Here is a 15,242-nt window from a genome sequence, read left to right on the forward strand (position 1 = left end):
TTTTTTTCATTTTATTTCTTCACTTGCTTGCTTCTGCAAAGAAACTGTGGAATAGTGATGCTGCTGATAGGCTTCTTACACATTCCAGGTGTCCCCAGTGATATGAGTACTGAAGTCAAATTCTTTCCATTCTTTAGGTTATTCCTTTTGAACTGGTAAAATTCTGTGTATAGTTTTATTTTTATTTCAAAGGTAACAGTTCTCAAAATCTTTGGCTTCCATTGCTGGTTTTGATTCAGTATTCCCCATTGCCATTTCCCATTGCCATTATGTTCTGCTCTTAATTTTCAAGACTTTCCATTCATAGCAATGTTTCATTTTCCAGATTTTTTCTCATCTTCTTATTGACCCTCCTGGCTTTCAGTATTTTTCAATTCAACTAAGTCAGGTTTATATCTGTATATATTTTATTCCTCTTTGCTGCTTTTAGCCCTCTGAGGAATTTAATGTAACTTGTTTTTCTAACCTTTCAGACTAGAAATTTTAAAGTGTTTTCTTCTTGCGGTTTCCTTCAAGCAGAAAGCAATCTGTTATCCTGTCATTATATTTGTACTAGCATTATATTTTAATTATCCCAGCTTCAACCGTCATTTCACATCCCTTCTATGTTTTTCCTTCTTTATCCCTAGACTTACAGGATCACAGGTTAACTCAAGTTAGAGAGGACCTCAGAAGGACTCTAGTCCATCCTCCTCCTCAAAGCAAGGTCAGCTGTGAGGTCAGTCCAGGTTGTTCAGAGCTTTATTCAGATGGGTTTTGAGACACTTGAATGAGTGAGGCTGTACAACCTCTCTGGGCCACGTGGTTCAGTGCTCACCTGAACTCTCTCCAGTTTATCAGTGTCCTTCTTGCACCAAGGGCAGGCTGCAAAACTGGATGCGTATTTCAGGAAGGGTCTGATGACTTTTTAATAAAACAGTATGATCCCTCCCCTCTGTCTGCTGGCCATGTTCCTGCTAATAAAGTCTGGAATGCTGTTTGCCGTCTCTCTGCTGGGACATGCTGCTGACTCATGCTCAATTTGCTGCCCTTCCAGCCAGGCAGTGCCCAGCCTATGCCATTGCAAGGGTTTCTTCCTTCCTAAATACAGGACTTTGTATCTGTCCTTGTTGAATTTCATGTATCTGTCCTTCATGAATTTCATGTCAGCTCATGCCTCCAGCCTGTCCAACTCTCCCTGGGTGGCAGCCCTGCCCCTAAGCATATCAACTGGTCTCCCCTAATTTGGGGCCATCTGCAAACTGGATGGTTGTGCATTCCATTGCCTCCTCCAAGTCTTTGATAAAGATCTTATTGTGTAATTCTGTATGAACACCCTTTGCCATATTTTTTGTTATAAAACAATTGTTTCTTGACAGAAAATATTTTTTTATTCTTGATCCTTGTGCTTAGATTTGCATGGCTTCAAGCAGTCAGTGTGACTCTCAGTAAACTATGCTTAAGTATATCTGGTGCAAATGAAAAGGTTCACTGAGATTTTTTTGCCAGTTTTAGTGGCATCTTTAAGACATTTTAGAAATCAGTATCGCTGTTAAGAAGTTTCTCATTTTGGAAGTTGTACTTTCCAGAATTTATCTCTGAGCAGATAAATGATATTTTGCATCTGCTTCAGTGCAAAGTGACTGTTCACAAGAAAGTGAGGCTGGTTTTCCAAGGCTGTTATGCCACTTTGCACTTTGTACCTTCCACCAGAGAGGGAGTAGGTTCAGCTGAAAGGCAGCAGCTGACACACAGTTGCCCTCACTAAGCCAGTGAAATGCTATGGGAAATATTTCTGTGCAAAACCAAAAACCTTCTGTGCAAAGGAAAAAAAATCCAGAGTCTGAATTAGTGTTTCATTTAATATATTTGGTTACTGTATCAGTCCTTTTCTTTTTTTTTTTTTTTCCCCAAAAAGGATATAGTTGTGCCTGGAGGAAAAGGAAGGTGATGAGGCCAGCAAAGCTTCTGTTGAGATAGGTGGCAGTGCTGGGTTAATGGCTGAACTTGATCTTAAAGGTTTTTTCCAGCCTAAGCAATTCTGTGATTCTGTATCCAACACCTTACTCTTCCTACTTCTGCACCAGTCACCTTCAAGGGAACCTGCTTCAGCTACTCATCAATTTTATACTTATTGGTTTCCCTCAAATAGCTTGTCCTGTTTCCTGAGAACTGCAGTTCCTTATGTCAAACCCTAACATTTTTATTTATATCCAAAAAGAGACAGAAAGCATCAGAACCCTTCAGTTAAAGTTCTTGCAAACAGAAAGGCAGTCCTACCTACTAGTGTAAGATGCTTATGAATGATGTTCTTAAGTGGAAATGAAAAAGATCGTCAATTGATTGAATAAACTGGGCTTAAAATGTTCAGTGTCAAAGTTCCATTGATGCTCCCAGGATCATAAGTGACTGTGCCATTTTTAAATATAGGAGCTGGACTTCTAGGTCACAACCTAAATACTTCTTAAAATTAAATTCTGGAGCTTGAGCCTTATTATTTCTAAGAGAAAAGGAATGCCTGACTCAGATCTCTTAGCGCATTTACACATTTAGGCTCCACATTGTATAATCAGCTGTCTGAATGGCTTGAGACACTTAATATGTGCACTGGGGCAGATGCTGAGTTACAATCCTTAATCTCATCCGTGTTTCATCTCTGAGCTGCATCTGACAGTGTAGGCATAGCTTCTGGTTAGCCTGACAGTCACAAATAGGGAACTGGATTGTGACTTCTCAGAACACACAGGGAATGTGGATGCCCCAAATCCATTGATTTTCAATTGGAGTGGACACTTGGCCTACTTAAAGCCTTTAGAAATTCCCAATCAAGACAACTGGAAGCAGGCATTTGTTATGCTTTCAGTGTAGAGGGACTGGTGTTAGTAAGTGGCAGGGAGAATAATTGCATGGGAAGGAAAATGTACTTCAGGCTGATGATACTTGTGCTGCTTGCCCAGCTGCAAGGCTCTGATTCTGGAACAAGAGGGCATGGAAAGGAAGAGGGAGGTTCCCTTCAAATCATTGCAGCTGTACAAGTTAAGGCAACACACAGAAACAAAAAAAAATCCCTGCACAAACCAAAAAAGAAAATGCTTTTAGAGCAGCTGGTAAATTGAGACAAAAATGTCATTGCCCCAACCCATAATGAAATATAGTGCTGTGAAAATGCTGCTTCCTCATCTGGAAGTAACAAGATGTTTCACCTGGTGTCATTTTATCTGATCTGACACGGAGATGTGAAGTCCCCCAGAGCATCTTATAAATTTAGAAGGGAGTTTGTAGACAAAAATTCTCCTGTCAGTCAAGATCATGTAATCACAGCTTCTTCCTGATGGACAAAACGTTTGTATTTAGATATCACATTTACATTTAACAAATGAACTAAACGAGGATAGAATGTCTGAATTTGTAAGCTATTTTTGCTTTAAATTCAATGTTTGAGAGTAGGGCAGAAAGGTTCCATTAACATCAATATTATGCATTGTGAGGGCAGTGGGTGTGTGCAATGGCATCCACAAGGGAAGTGAACCTGGGCTGGGAGCTGCTGCATTCTCCTGGGAAGGAGCTGGTGGCAAAAGCTTCAGGCTGGAAGGGCTGGCACACTTAGCTGCTTCTTAGGCAATGATGGACCAGAGTGCTGTGAACAGGTGTTGCAAAAGGGACTTGATTTCTGGAGCTGGGAGGATGCAAGGCACCCAGAGCACTGCCTGGGCTTCTGGTCATGGTTGCTCTTCCCAGTTCATGCAGCATTTTGAGTCTTTGCTTTCAGTTCTGCTGGGAGCTGCTGCTGGCTGCTACTGGGAATGGCTGAATCCTGCTTTGGGAAGGCTGAGCTCCTGGGGAGGAGCAGTGTTAACTTTGCCACAGCCATTAGCACAGCAGGGACATGCAGCATCTCTGCTCAAACTTGCCTGTGGTGGTGTGGAGGGTGTGCAGGGGTGGTCTCAGCATCCTACAGGGCATGTTCCCTGTTACAGACTAGCGCTAATGTCCTTTGCATGTTGGAGGCCTTGACTGGGATGGCACATCAAGGGAGGCTACTGCTGGCCTGTGTGGGGCTGCAGAGCCCCAGGGGCTTCTCCTGGGGACCTGCACACTGAGTGAAGCACTGACTTGCCTGGGGAAGGAGCTGCTGGAGAGCAATGCTGCCATTCAGGGGGACCTGGGCAGGCTGAAGAAATGAGCTGGCAGGAATCTTATGAGGTTCAGCAAAAGCATATGCAAGGTCTTGCCAATGTGGTGGAATAACCTTGCGTAAATCGATGGGCTTGGGGACAAAATATCTGGGAGGCAGTGGTATAAAAAGGGATCTGAGGGGCCTGGTGAACAGCAATTTGTGTGTGAACCAACAGTGTGCTCTTACAGCAACGAAAGTCAGCTGTTTCCCTTGGCTGCATGGGCAAAAGCATAGCCAGCAGGTCAGGGGAAGATCCTTGCCCTCTACTTGGCATTTGCAAGACTGACTATGTCCAGTTTTGGCCCCCCCAGAAAAAGTAGGATGTCAATTTATGGAGACCAAATCAGGTGGCCAAGGGACTGTAGCAAATGGCATTCAACACAAGCCTGAGAGAACTGGATCAACTCAGGATCCAAAAAGATGGCCAAGAGACCACCTTAGTGCTGTCAAAATGTACCTGAATGAAGGGTATAGAGGAGATGGAGCTAGATTTTTCTTGGAGGTATACAGATATGATAAGAGGCAGTGGACACAAGCTATAATACAGAAAAGTCTGATTAGGGGTTAGGAAAAATGTTTTTACCATGATGGTGATTAGGTACAGGAACTGGTTTCCAAAAGAGGTTGTAGATATTTTCAAGACTCAAGTGGACACATCCCTGAACAACCTGATCTAATAATACCTGCTTTGAGCTGAAGGCTGGACTAGGCAGTTTCTCCTGACCTAATTATTCTAATAGTCTGTAATCTCATATTTTTATGTAAAAGTTGGAATTTCTCTTTGTTCAAATAATAATAATATTTCCTGAGGTCTGTATTTAGTAGACCCACACCAGGCAAATTATTTTTTATTATAATGTTTTCTTTCAGGAAAAATTACTAATTTACTGAGGTAGTCATTCAACAAATTGAGCACCAAAATGCAGTTAAGATATAAATTTATATAGCTTTGTTCAGACTGGCAGTTTAGAAAGACCTGTTTAGCTGCTTTAAAGCACATGCATTTCACTCAGGCACATGAATTTCACTGTAAGAGGCAAGGACTTTTAGATGTTGCACTGTCATATAGTATTATGCCTAACTCTTGTTGATTAAGTGCTATGTCAGGTTTAAGCCCTACCAGTAGGATTTGGTCTTAGGTTTTTAAACTTTTATCTTTTGTTTGTTAGCCTTCGCATACTTTTGCTAATCTTTTTATTTCTGTAAAATTGCCAGGTATTCCCTGAAGTTTCACTGGAAGATGTTTACTAATGTACTTATTGTTCAGGATATTGAAATCAAGGTCCTGAGTTTCCTAATTTAAAAATGTCTCTTTTTCTTCTCATCCAGGTCAATATAAGCAGCCTGTGCAGAGCACTGCGTTCATAAATGTGAAACAAGCCCGCACCGTCATGTTTGGCACTAAGAGGTCAGTTTCCACCATTTTTGTTATACTTTGCATCTCAGAAAAAAAAAAAAAGTATGGCTGTTGTGATTCTAATCTGAAAATTTTGCATTTTCTAAAAATCTTGTTATACAAAACACATCAGCTAGGTACGTTACTTTTTCTATTATAATGATCAGGTTTTCTTTGCTGTAAAGCTCTTGTCTGCTTTGACAGGTACGTGGTACGCAGGCCAGGAAGCATAAATGGCAAACAGCATCCCCAAGGCAAGAATGCCAAATAGGACACTGTACTAGTGCTGGAGGATATCCCTCCTGCTTTCTAGTATGGAAAATAACAGCAGGCCAACAAAGCACAAGTGTAAGATAGGTTCTTTTCTGTCATTTTAGGGAGTCTGTACTGAATATGAGGTAACATCCATTTCTTACTCTCTGTGATTCAGTGTCGTACCCCAAATGTCTCAAAAAAATCAACACTTTTGAGTCCATGATGTCTACTTCCTGCATCTTTGGTAAGCATCAGGTAATGTGTATCTGCCATCAGACAGCGTGGCCCTGCTGCCCCCACAGTTCCTGCAGCCACATGAGCCCTCATGGCACCCCAAGGGCACCCCAAGGCACCCTGTCAGGTTATCAGGTACTGCAGCTGCAGGCCTTCTGCAGGGGAGTGTGATTTCTCTGCATAACAAAGATACTATAGACCATTCCTCTCCTTGTGAACTCCCTGATTTTTGTGCTTGTTGTCAGGCTTTTAGGTTTTCAGTAGAAGCTAGTCAAGGACTTCAGCACTTGTGCCCCAGTTGCATGGCAGCCTAGTGAAATGTTTGCCCTGTGCAGTGGCAGAGCACCTTTAATCCGGTACCTGCAGAATACTTCACCTTTTCCGAATTGTTCTGAAGAGGTGAGGCTGTCTTGCCCTTAAGAAGCACATATGAAACAGCATCTTGCATGTCTGCAGGAGTCAGAGGTGGCAAATGATCAGAAAAAGCAGCTTGGTTTTCTGAAGCTCCTGCTTGAACTTCAGAAGGCTTCAGTGTGAGCTGCAGCCTTGTTGGAGTCAGGGTGCTACCAGGGGCTCCCCATTCCCCTGTGCTCCTTCTCACATGGCCAAGAACTCAGCAGGGTGTTTTGTGTCTGGCTGAAGTGGGATTGGCAGCTGACTCCAGACTCTGTTACCTTTTATACAAGATGCATATGCAATACATTTTTAGGGTATTTTCCAATAAAAGGAAACTTTGTATTTTTAGATAAGAACAGAATCTGTTGTTTTGTCAGTGTGATGAGTTTGACGTAACTGCTGCAGAAGGTACAGTAGCAGAATTGCAACTTCCCATTTGAGGATTTCTGCTTTCAATTAGTTGTCTCTGCAGAATATTAACACTCAAGTAAATCAAAGACATTCTATTAAATGAAATAAGTTATTATATTACATTATATTCACGTGGGTTAGTTATTTTTACCAATGTGAAGTACAACCCTATATGAACTTCCAATGGCCTTATCTAAACAATTTTTTTACTCGTAGGATCACCTCTTTATTTTTTCTTAGTGTTATAAAGCAATGGCAAAATGAAGAATTGTGTTTGGTAGGCTTGAAATGTCTTTTTTTATCTTTTTCCTCACAGATTTAATCTTGATTGCTATGCAAATGAAAATTCCTCATAAGGAATATTACAGACAATATGAAATTCTCTTCCATATCTGCAAACAAGATTTTATGAAAAAAGATCCATTTGGGGAAGAAAAGTTCTTTATTTCTCCACTTTACTATGTTCCTCTTTTTCTCACTTTATGCAGACTGTTCTGAATCAGTTGCAACAAATAAAGGATGTTCTGCTTTCTGGAGGGAAAGAGTCACAGTGCCCTTCCATAATAGTAACCTTCTATGTGTAGGCTGGGACATTATACCAAGTATTCTTGAGATTGGTACCACGTTTTACCTAGGCAGTGATTGAGTACTTGACAGATGTTTTGTTCTAACTATTGCAGTACATTTTGAATTCAATTTGCATAGACAACTATTTATTGTGAACAAGAAAACATTGAGGTTCTACTAATATTTTTTAAAGGCTATAAACTCCTATAAGTAAACTCCCTCTGTTGAGAGTTTTTGAAATCTTGGTTTGATACATTTGTTCTTTTCCTAAAAAGAAATACTACATTAATTTAGAAATATAGTTAAGAACAAATGTATTTTTCTGTAGGAAAGGATGACTTAAGGTTTATTTTCTTGAAAAATTTGTTTTTAATTAGTTCTAATAATGCATTACTAATTATAATCTCCACAAAACTTTTCATGAAATTGCATAACTCTGACTCAAAAACTGTGTTATTGCCAGTCACCAGATCTTTGGAAGTTATCAGGTGTATATAGTATCTCAACTGCTTTTACATTGATACCTTTCTCTTAATTTTGCATATAAAGTTAACTTTTAGTGGATAATCCCTGTTGGATGGGCCAACAGGGACTAAAAAGTAAAAGTGACTCTCCAACCACAACAGCTTTGACAAACTTTATATGTGAGGCAGGTATTTCTCAGTTGCTTTATAAGAAACTGTGTTGTTAATGTGAACTGACATATCTAAGGAAGAGGTGAATTCCTCTTAATTTCAGTTTAATTTGAGAGCTGATCCCATGATTTTAAATACCAAACTTGTGGTTTCTGTGTGTTGTTCTTGTATTCTGCTCTCATCTGTTTCTCTATCATGCTAATTTTTCTCCAACTAATTTAGTCTACAATAAACACCAGCACTGAAATATCAGAGGTCAGTACATACACCAATGAGTTCCTGGTGTGTTGTATTATTCATGTTCTGTCCTTATTTCTATCTTTCAAGAGCAATTACTGATACCATTCTCCTCATGTGGAAGGCTAAAGTATTTAAATTACTTTAGAGAAGGGATTTTTACTTTGTGGGAACCAACTTTATGTGTGGAAGATGTTTTGCAAAGATGGGCCCCAAATCAGTGCATCCCCAGGATCTACAAGGTTGATCTGACTGTCTGCCTACCACTATTTTCATGATATTCAGGGGTACTCTTATCTGTGGTCATTTATGTTCTGCAGCTTGGAAACCTCATGTTGTATAGCTCGTTTTAACTGTGTCCATGCAGCTGGAGAGTATTTCTTCTGCGTGGCATGCTCAGTTTTCTTTTCCTTCTCTAGTCTAGAATGGACTGCTTCAAAAGATAGCCTAAGTGACAAATCCAGCCCTCAGAGTCAAGTCATTTGGTCCCTAAATGAGTTTAGCAGACTGAAGGAAGCAATTGTGAGAAGCAGGATGTGAGCAGTATAAGGACATTTCAAGTTTATGTGTGATATTGTTCCATTCCTAGAGCTGCATCCATTTTTCCCTTCATTGAAGAGCCTTGCAGATGGTATATGTTTGAATTGGTCTTGCAGAGAATACCACGTTGGTCCTGTGAATTGCAGTCTACCACTAGTACCTCTGGCTAATGAGAAGTTAGCTGCCACATCCAACTCTGTCTCCTGGAATAAGTATGGTGCCTCCTTCTCCTCCTTTGGTTTGAACCTCAGGAAGCTCCATAGAGCTAAGGGCGTGGCTCTTGTGTGATCTGTGATCTGCTGCCAGCACTTAGGCTGTTGAGGGCTAGTGTTACCAGGTTTAATTCAAAGTATTTTGGAGAGAGAAAGAAAGAAAAAGAAAAAAAAAAGGAACTGATTTCTAGGGACCCTGATCACCCTGATAGGAATTCAGCCTTTATTTTACTGTACTCTTCTTTGTGGAGAGCCTTTTGTTTATAGGGTGTGATTCTAGCCTGAGGCACTGTGGCCAATGCAGCTGGTAGCTTCTGCTAGGTGCTGATGGCTGGTTTGGTGCTTCGTGATGGATGGCCAGGTCAGTCTTGGCCAGGGGTCCAAGAGTTTCATAACACAGCAGTTGTTTCTGGAGGCAAATAGTTTTCTTTCCAAATTGTATTCCAGTCAGCCATCCTGGAAAGCTGTAGTCAATTTTCTTAGGCCAGGTCAGTCAGCAGCAATTTGAGTCCTGTGATAATTAGAAAACAAACCTTTCTTCCCGTGTCTAATCATATTAGTATGTTTATAAACTTAGATAATAGGTAAACTGGACAAATAGTATGATTGATATAGGAGGATGATGTCATTTGGAAAGACACAACAGCTTTTTAGTCTCTGACAGTTACTGACTTCCTCATATCTGGTTTTGATTAGAAAGTTAAGGAAATAATATTTATTTATAAACTCCTGATATGAACAGATTGTAGTGTTTTCAAGAAAAGATTATTTTTAAGATAATATAAGCCTACTTTCTTCTTTTCTCTTAGTTGCAGAGAGACTATATCTACACATGGTTTCTAAATTTCATGTTTTTAATTGGCATTAGTCCTGGACTATTGCTGTTTGTTCTTATACTCCTGCCAGGTACTAAAGCATGGCCAGTGGATGCCCACAAAGCTCTGTCCATTACTGAACACTAAGAGCATATGCCAAAGTTTTTCTTTGGGATTTTTAAGTGTACAAAAATAATTATCTAGTTTGACCTAAATTCACATGGTGCTCATCATCCCCTTTCTTTTGCTTTTCAATTGGAACTGACACTGCTTGAATGAAGCTGTAACATACTTTGTTTCTTCTTCTCTGTTACAGAATTAACTTTCTTGATGAACTTAGTTATGGCAGTGAACTGCAAAATAATATCTATTTACATGGACTCTTTAAAAGTTTACTACCAACTCCAAAATATGAACTTCTAATTTCTTGCACTTTTTTATTGCTTGAGGATCTGGAGGCTGACTAATGTGAAATGATAAGGCACCTGTGAAACTTGGATTTTATTCAACCAGAACAGTCACAGTCTAGAATGCAGATGTACATGGGCAACACAGTGTGTAACAGATAGACAGGGGTACAGAGTGGGGAACAGAGAAGTACTTGACACTGTGTAAGCAGTAGCCAAAACACTGATGTGTTATCAACAGTTTTTTAATCACAAATTCAGAACACAACACTGTACGGTCTGCTGTGAAGAAAATTAACTGCATCCCAGTCCAACTCAGTACAATGTAAAAAGCCCAATCAGTGTTCATACGCTGAAGCTTAAGCTCCAATAAAATGACTGTATATATAACAAAAGATAGAAAACACATATTCTTAGTTTAATAATCCATCTAATAAAAATTTGGCTTCCTATACATACAAATAAAGTCACAAAATTTTTATGCAATGGTGAGCAGCTTTAGAAAATTTTCTTTAAGCAACTGCATCGTGATTAGAAAATGTGAATTAATACCTGAATATATTGTATGCTTTTAGAAATGAAAATATGAAAGAAATCTAAATCTGTTTAAATTTTTCTAAACTGTGAATATGTTCTCAATTTTATTTTTACAGAAGCCTATTTCACAATAAGACTCTGCTCTGCCGCATGTAGAGCCTTTTAAAGGCATTTACATGAGCTAACCAGCTAACTTGGCATATATATTTTGTTAGAGAAAGTAGTCTCCATTTCTACACCAACTTCACGCTGTAGGTCCAACACTGAGAATTATTTAATTATGCTAATGTGTTTATTTGCTATATCTTGGAGTTTCTGTGGAAGTGTCTGATTATCTGCCTCAGATTATTTAATTATAGGATTGCACTTGCACTTCAGCTATAACCTTTAATACCACAAGTTCCTTTTTCAAAAGGAAGAAGCTTTCAAAGGCTGGCACTTGATAATATAAAGAGGACCTAACATCTCAGTGACAGGATTGTTTTTTGCTTGCTTGTTTTCTTTGCAGTGGAATAAAAAGTGTTTATTTGTTTCTCAGTTGATCTCAAACAATAAATGTGTAAGCAAAACTGCAGACACCTTTCTTGTTGTGGTCCCAGATCCCTTATGCTTTAGCAGATTCAGGAGGCACAGAATTTTTAAGCAAGACCTTAAGATATACTGTGTGTGTGGCTGGGCTTTTCACTATACAGGGGTGTGTTTCCTTGTTACATCCTGTTGTCATGGGTTAGCAAGCATAGTCCCTGAAGTGATGTTCTTGCAAAGGGGTGCTTACAGCTTCCTCTGTGACCTGATAGAACCTATCAGCTGGCCAGTTTGAATATGGACAATTCTTTAAGCCACCTAAATTTGTGACCGCCTCTGTGATCCACAATTAAGAATAGACACCCCCCCCCCCCCCCCCCCAGCTCTCTCTCGTTTCCGGCGCTGGCACAGGTGGCTACGGGCCCCGTGTGGGGGCCAGCGGGCCCAGCCCAGGCCCTGCTCGGGCCAGGCTGGGCCGGGCCACGGCCATCCTGGAGCCGATGGACCCTGTTCCACCCACAGACCGCCTCCCCCCCCTCCTCACCGCCCTGCTATATTGCAGCTGGAGCGGCTCAGCTCCTCCTCTCCAGTGCAGCCAAGATTCGGCTGAAGCTGCATCACTGTCCAGCAAAGATCATGTGACCAACAGTGATAAGCAAAATTCCAGCTGCAAGGCCTAGGTGAGATTAACCCTTTTAGTGCTGTGAAGAGCTGAAAACCTGAGGGAGAAGAAAGAGGAGATGCTTAAAGCTGAAATTCTGTTGTGAAGCTATGATGTATCAGAGTACCCGCTGCAATTTCATGAAGATATGGGGGGTGGAGTGTTCAACTTGTAAGCAAAAGCACCTGTGCTGAGATAGGCAGATGCTGACGCAGCTGTAATTTCATGAGAAGTTTGGACAGGGAGAGATGGACCAGATGAGGACTTTTGCTCCAAATGGGAAAGGAGAAACCTCAGTCCCTAGAGATGCTCCCAGAGATAGTCCTAGAGATGAAGATGAGGAGGACCCTTTGCTCCCAGGGAAGGAGAAGGGCCTCTGTTCTTAGAGATGAAATGCTCCCAGAGATGGGTGAAGAGAACTTTTGTTTCTGAATGGCTCAACCTTAAAATTGTACCCCAAAAAACTTCAAGAGTGGACCCTCAAAAGCAGTTGTGGGAAAAGCTGCAAGTTGGGGGAAGGGACTCACATGTGAGCAGAGAATCAACCCGGGTGGCTGTCTCGTTGCGATACTGTTTTCATAGCATGAGCAAGAGAGACTCCTCTTTCTAAATGGACCGAACAAAGTTATTATGGAAGTGATAAACAGACTGAACATCTCAAGGGTTGTCTTTTTACATTGTCAGTGGGAGAAGGGAGAAAAGTGGGGGGGAGGAGAAGTGTTCTGAAGGTGTGGTATGATTTTTTTTTCTCTTCTTTTAGGTCTGTTAATAAACTTCTTTATATTCTTTCAAGTTTTGTGCCTGCTTTGTGTTTCTCCTAATTCTTATCTCACAGAAGGTAAACAGTAGTGAGTATTTTGGACCAAACCACTACACCTGTTCAAGTTGCTGAAGGGCAAACTGCTGCATTTCCATAATCAGTGGAATTCTTTTGCTTTTATTCTAGAAGTTTGGATTTCACATGGGCTTTCTAATAACGCTCTTTACCAAGAGCATGCAGGATGAGGAAAATGTTTTGTTTTTCTTTTTAAAAAGTGCATTTGGAAAAAAAATATGCCAAGGTATAAACTGAAGGTCAGTCTTGCTGAATGATGAAGTCAGCTGAAGGCACTCATGCCCCAATTCAGTCATTTCTTCAGGCACAGGAAAGCATGAAATAGTTTCCCAGGCAGGGGTGAACTTTTCCTCATGCTCAGATTTCATACTGAGCTTGGGCCTCAGTACCCTGCAGATATCTCCTGTTAGTGGTATGTATCTAGTCTTAGCAGAGCTGCTCCTGCTAGATTCTGGCTGCAAAAATAGCTTAATAACATTTCTCTCATTTTTAGGAAATGAAGTCTGTAGATTAGAGAATTATTATTGCTGCTACATGTGAAACTTACTCTCAATTTGAAACCACTCTAGTTGAATTCCAACCTCAATGTGAAAAGCACACATATGACAATCAGCACCTAACAGAGCTAAGTGGCATCATCCAACCTCTGCTGCATTTTCATATGTAAGAATAGCTACACTGGTGGTCAGAAAAACATTTTCTCTCAGGATTAGCTTGCCAGATACATCTCTGAAGCCTTCTGAAGCAGAACTGGTACCATATAATGAAAGCAGTTGCTGTGTCTTACAGACTTTTTCAGTTGCTTCTAGCAATCACATGATTTCTCAGCTGTCTCCCTTTTTTTGGATGCTTTTGTAAATCTCTGCCCACAAGCACAACACTGTATCAGAGCAAATGGCTTTTCTCCCTGTTCTTTATTTCTTGACAAAAATCCTAATATCCTGATAAAAACCAAACCTCATTTCACAATGTTATATGTCTGCATCCTGCTTGTATGTGTATCAAATCCCCAGGTTACATTTTCAGCATGGTGAATAATAAATATCTGCACAAGTCCCATGTTTTGCTAATGGCATTTTTTTATGTTGCTCCCTGAAACCTTTTTAAACACTCATACTGGTGATGTATTTTATTATGGTGTTACAGAAGACACTTCGGTAAAGTGTGTTCTGATTCTGTGTTCAGCAGCATGAATCAGTCCCAGGGAATGGGACCAACTCACTGTCTGTGTCTGTGCTATATTGCTGCAGATGGTGGTCATGGGCTGTTGGCTCCATATTTATGTGGCCATAAATTGCCTGTTTTGCTGACACTTTAAAGTAAATGAAGGAAAGCATCAGCACCGCTGGCTTTCTGGCAGGAAGCCTAAGAGCAACTTGGTATGCCTTATGTGTCTAACTAATGCCACTTCAATGTTTTAATTAAGTGCATGTCTGTGTGTGCAGAGAAGAAATCAAAAGCATTTGGGAAAAAGAAAGTGTACCTGCGCCAGCGTCATTGAGGAGTAATTTGGTGGGAGCACTAAATGGCTTTAAATTAACTGGAAAATATTTCCTAAATATTGTCAGAAAGGACAAGAAATCAGTCTGAAGGGAAGACCATAAGGTTATTCTGTAGATCTAGCCCATTTTCCCCATATTTGTTGTAAGATGTCATGGTAGTACAAGTTAGAGGAGTAGACATTGTGAAACTAATCTATATGCTGGATTCCATTAAGCTCCCTAATTTCAATTATTAGAAGAACACTGGAAACTGGTTTGCCTACAGCCAGTATTTTTAATTTGTCCTTTCTGTAGCAGTTTCTAAGCTTGCAAACATCCAAAAATTCATTAATACAAGTATAATTTTATAGCAAATATTTTATAACTAGGTAGCCATATTAAAATTCTAGCTGTTGAAATTCAACTTATCACACAGGAGTTTTAGCTCTTTAGCTCTAACCTCATTCTCACTGTTACTGGAAGAAAAATGCACTCAGTTCTATTCAGACTATCTAGAGAGATGGCTCTTTATGACAAAGAGAAGTTCTGAGGAGCAGGGATAATTCATTTACCACTAGATATGGTCCATGATTTATTTTGGATAATGTTTGGTATATAATTTATTGTTCTATCTGCATTACAGCAAAGCTCAAAGGGCACAACCCTTTTTTTAGTACAGGGTTTGTTATGTCATATTGTATTTGCCTTAATCCATGTAATCTTTTTAAGGCCTTAGTACAGCATGCTTTCCACCCTTTTGCTCATCTTTCAGCCAAGGTAGAAACCTGCTTTATTATTCACTAAATGTTTTTCCAGAAGAAATGGAGGTTTCTCAACACCCCGTCCAAAACTGTGCAACAAACTCCATGAGGGGCTAGGGGTGACCACACAGTCTTAGCTTTTGTCCCTGTTTGATCTTCCATCTGTAATGTAGATCTGAGA

General features: G+C 40.2%; 1 protein-coding gene across 6 annotated transcripts in view; it reads left to right on the plus strand.

The window, feature by feature from the left end:
- Positions 1 to 15,242, plus strand: part of OXR1 (oxidation resistance 1) — a 274,281-nt gene that overhangs the window by 34,159 nt on the left and 224,880 nt on the right. For 5 of the 6 annotated variants that reach the window (XM_042036050.1, XM_042036054.1, XM_042036047.1 and 2 more), the window contains exon 2: positions 5,486 to 5,564. Coding sequence is in view for 5 of the 6 variants with exons in the window: in XM_042036047.1 (XP_041891981.1) it covers positions 5,486 to 5,564 (79 nt within the window). In the remaining variant the exon portion in view is untranslated. Of the gene's footprint in view, positions 1 to 699; positions 719 to 5,485; positions 5,565 to 15,242 lie in introns of those variants that run through there. The other variant, XM_042036051.1, reaches the window with a different exon arrangement.

The sequence above is a fragment of the Corvus kubaryi genome, unplaced genomic scaffold (genome assembly GCF_017639235.1).
Source record: "Corvus kubaryi isolate FWS band 111438036 unplaced genomic scaffold, C.kubaryi_AGA036_p1.0 37385, whole genome shotgun sequence".
NCBI lineage: Eukaryota > Metazoa > Chordata > Aves > Passeriformes > Corvidae > Corvus > Corvus kubaryi.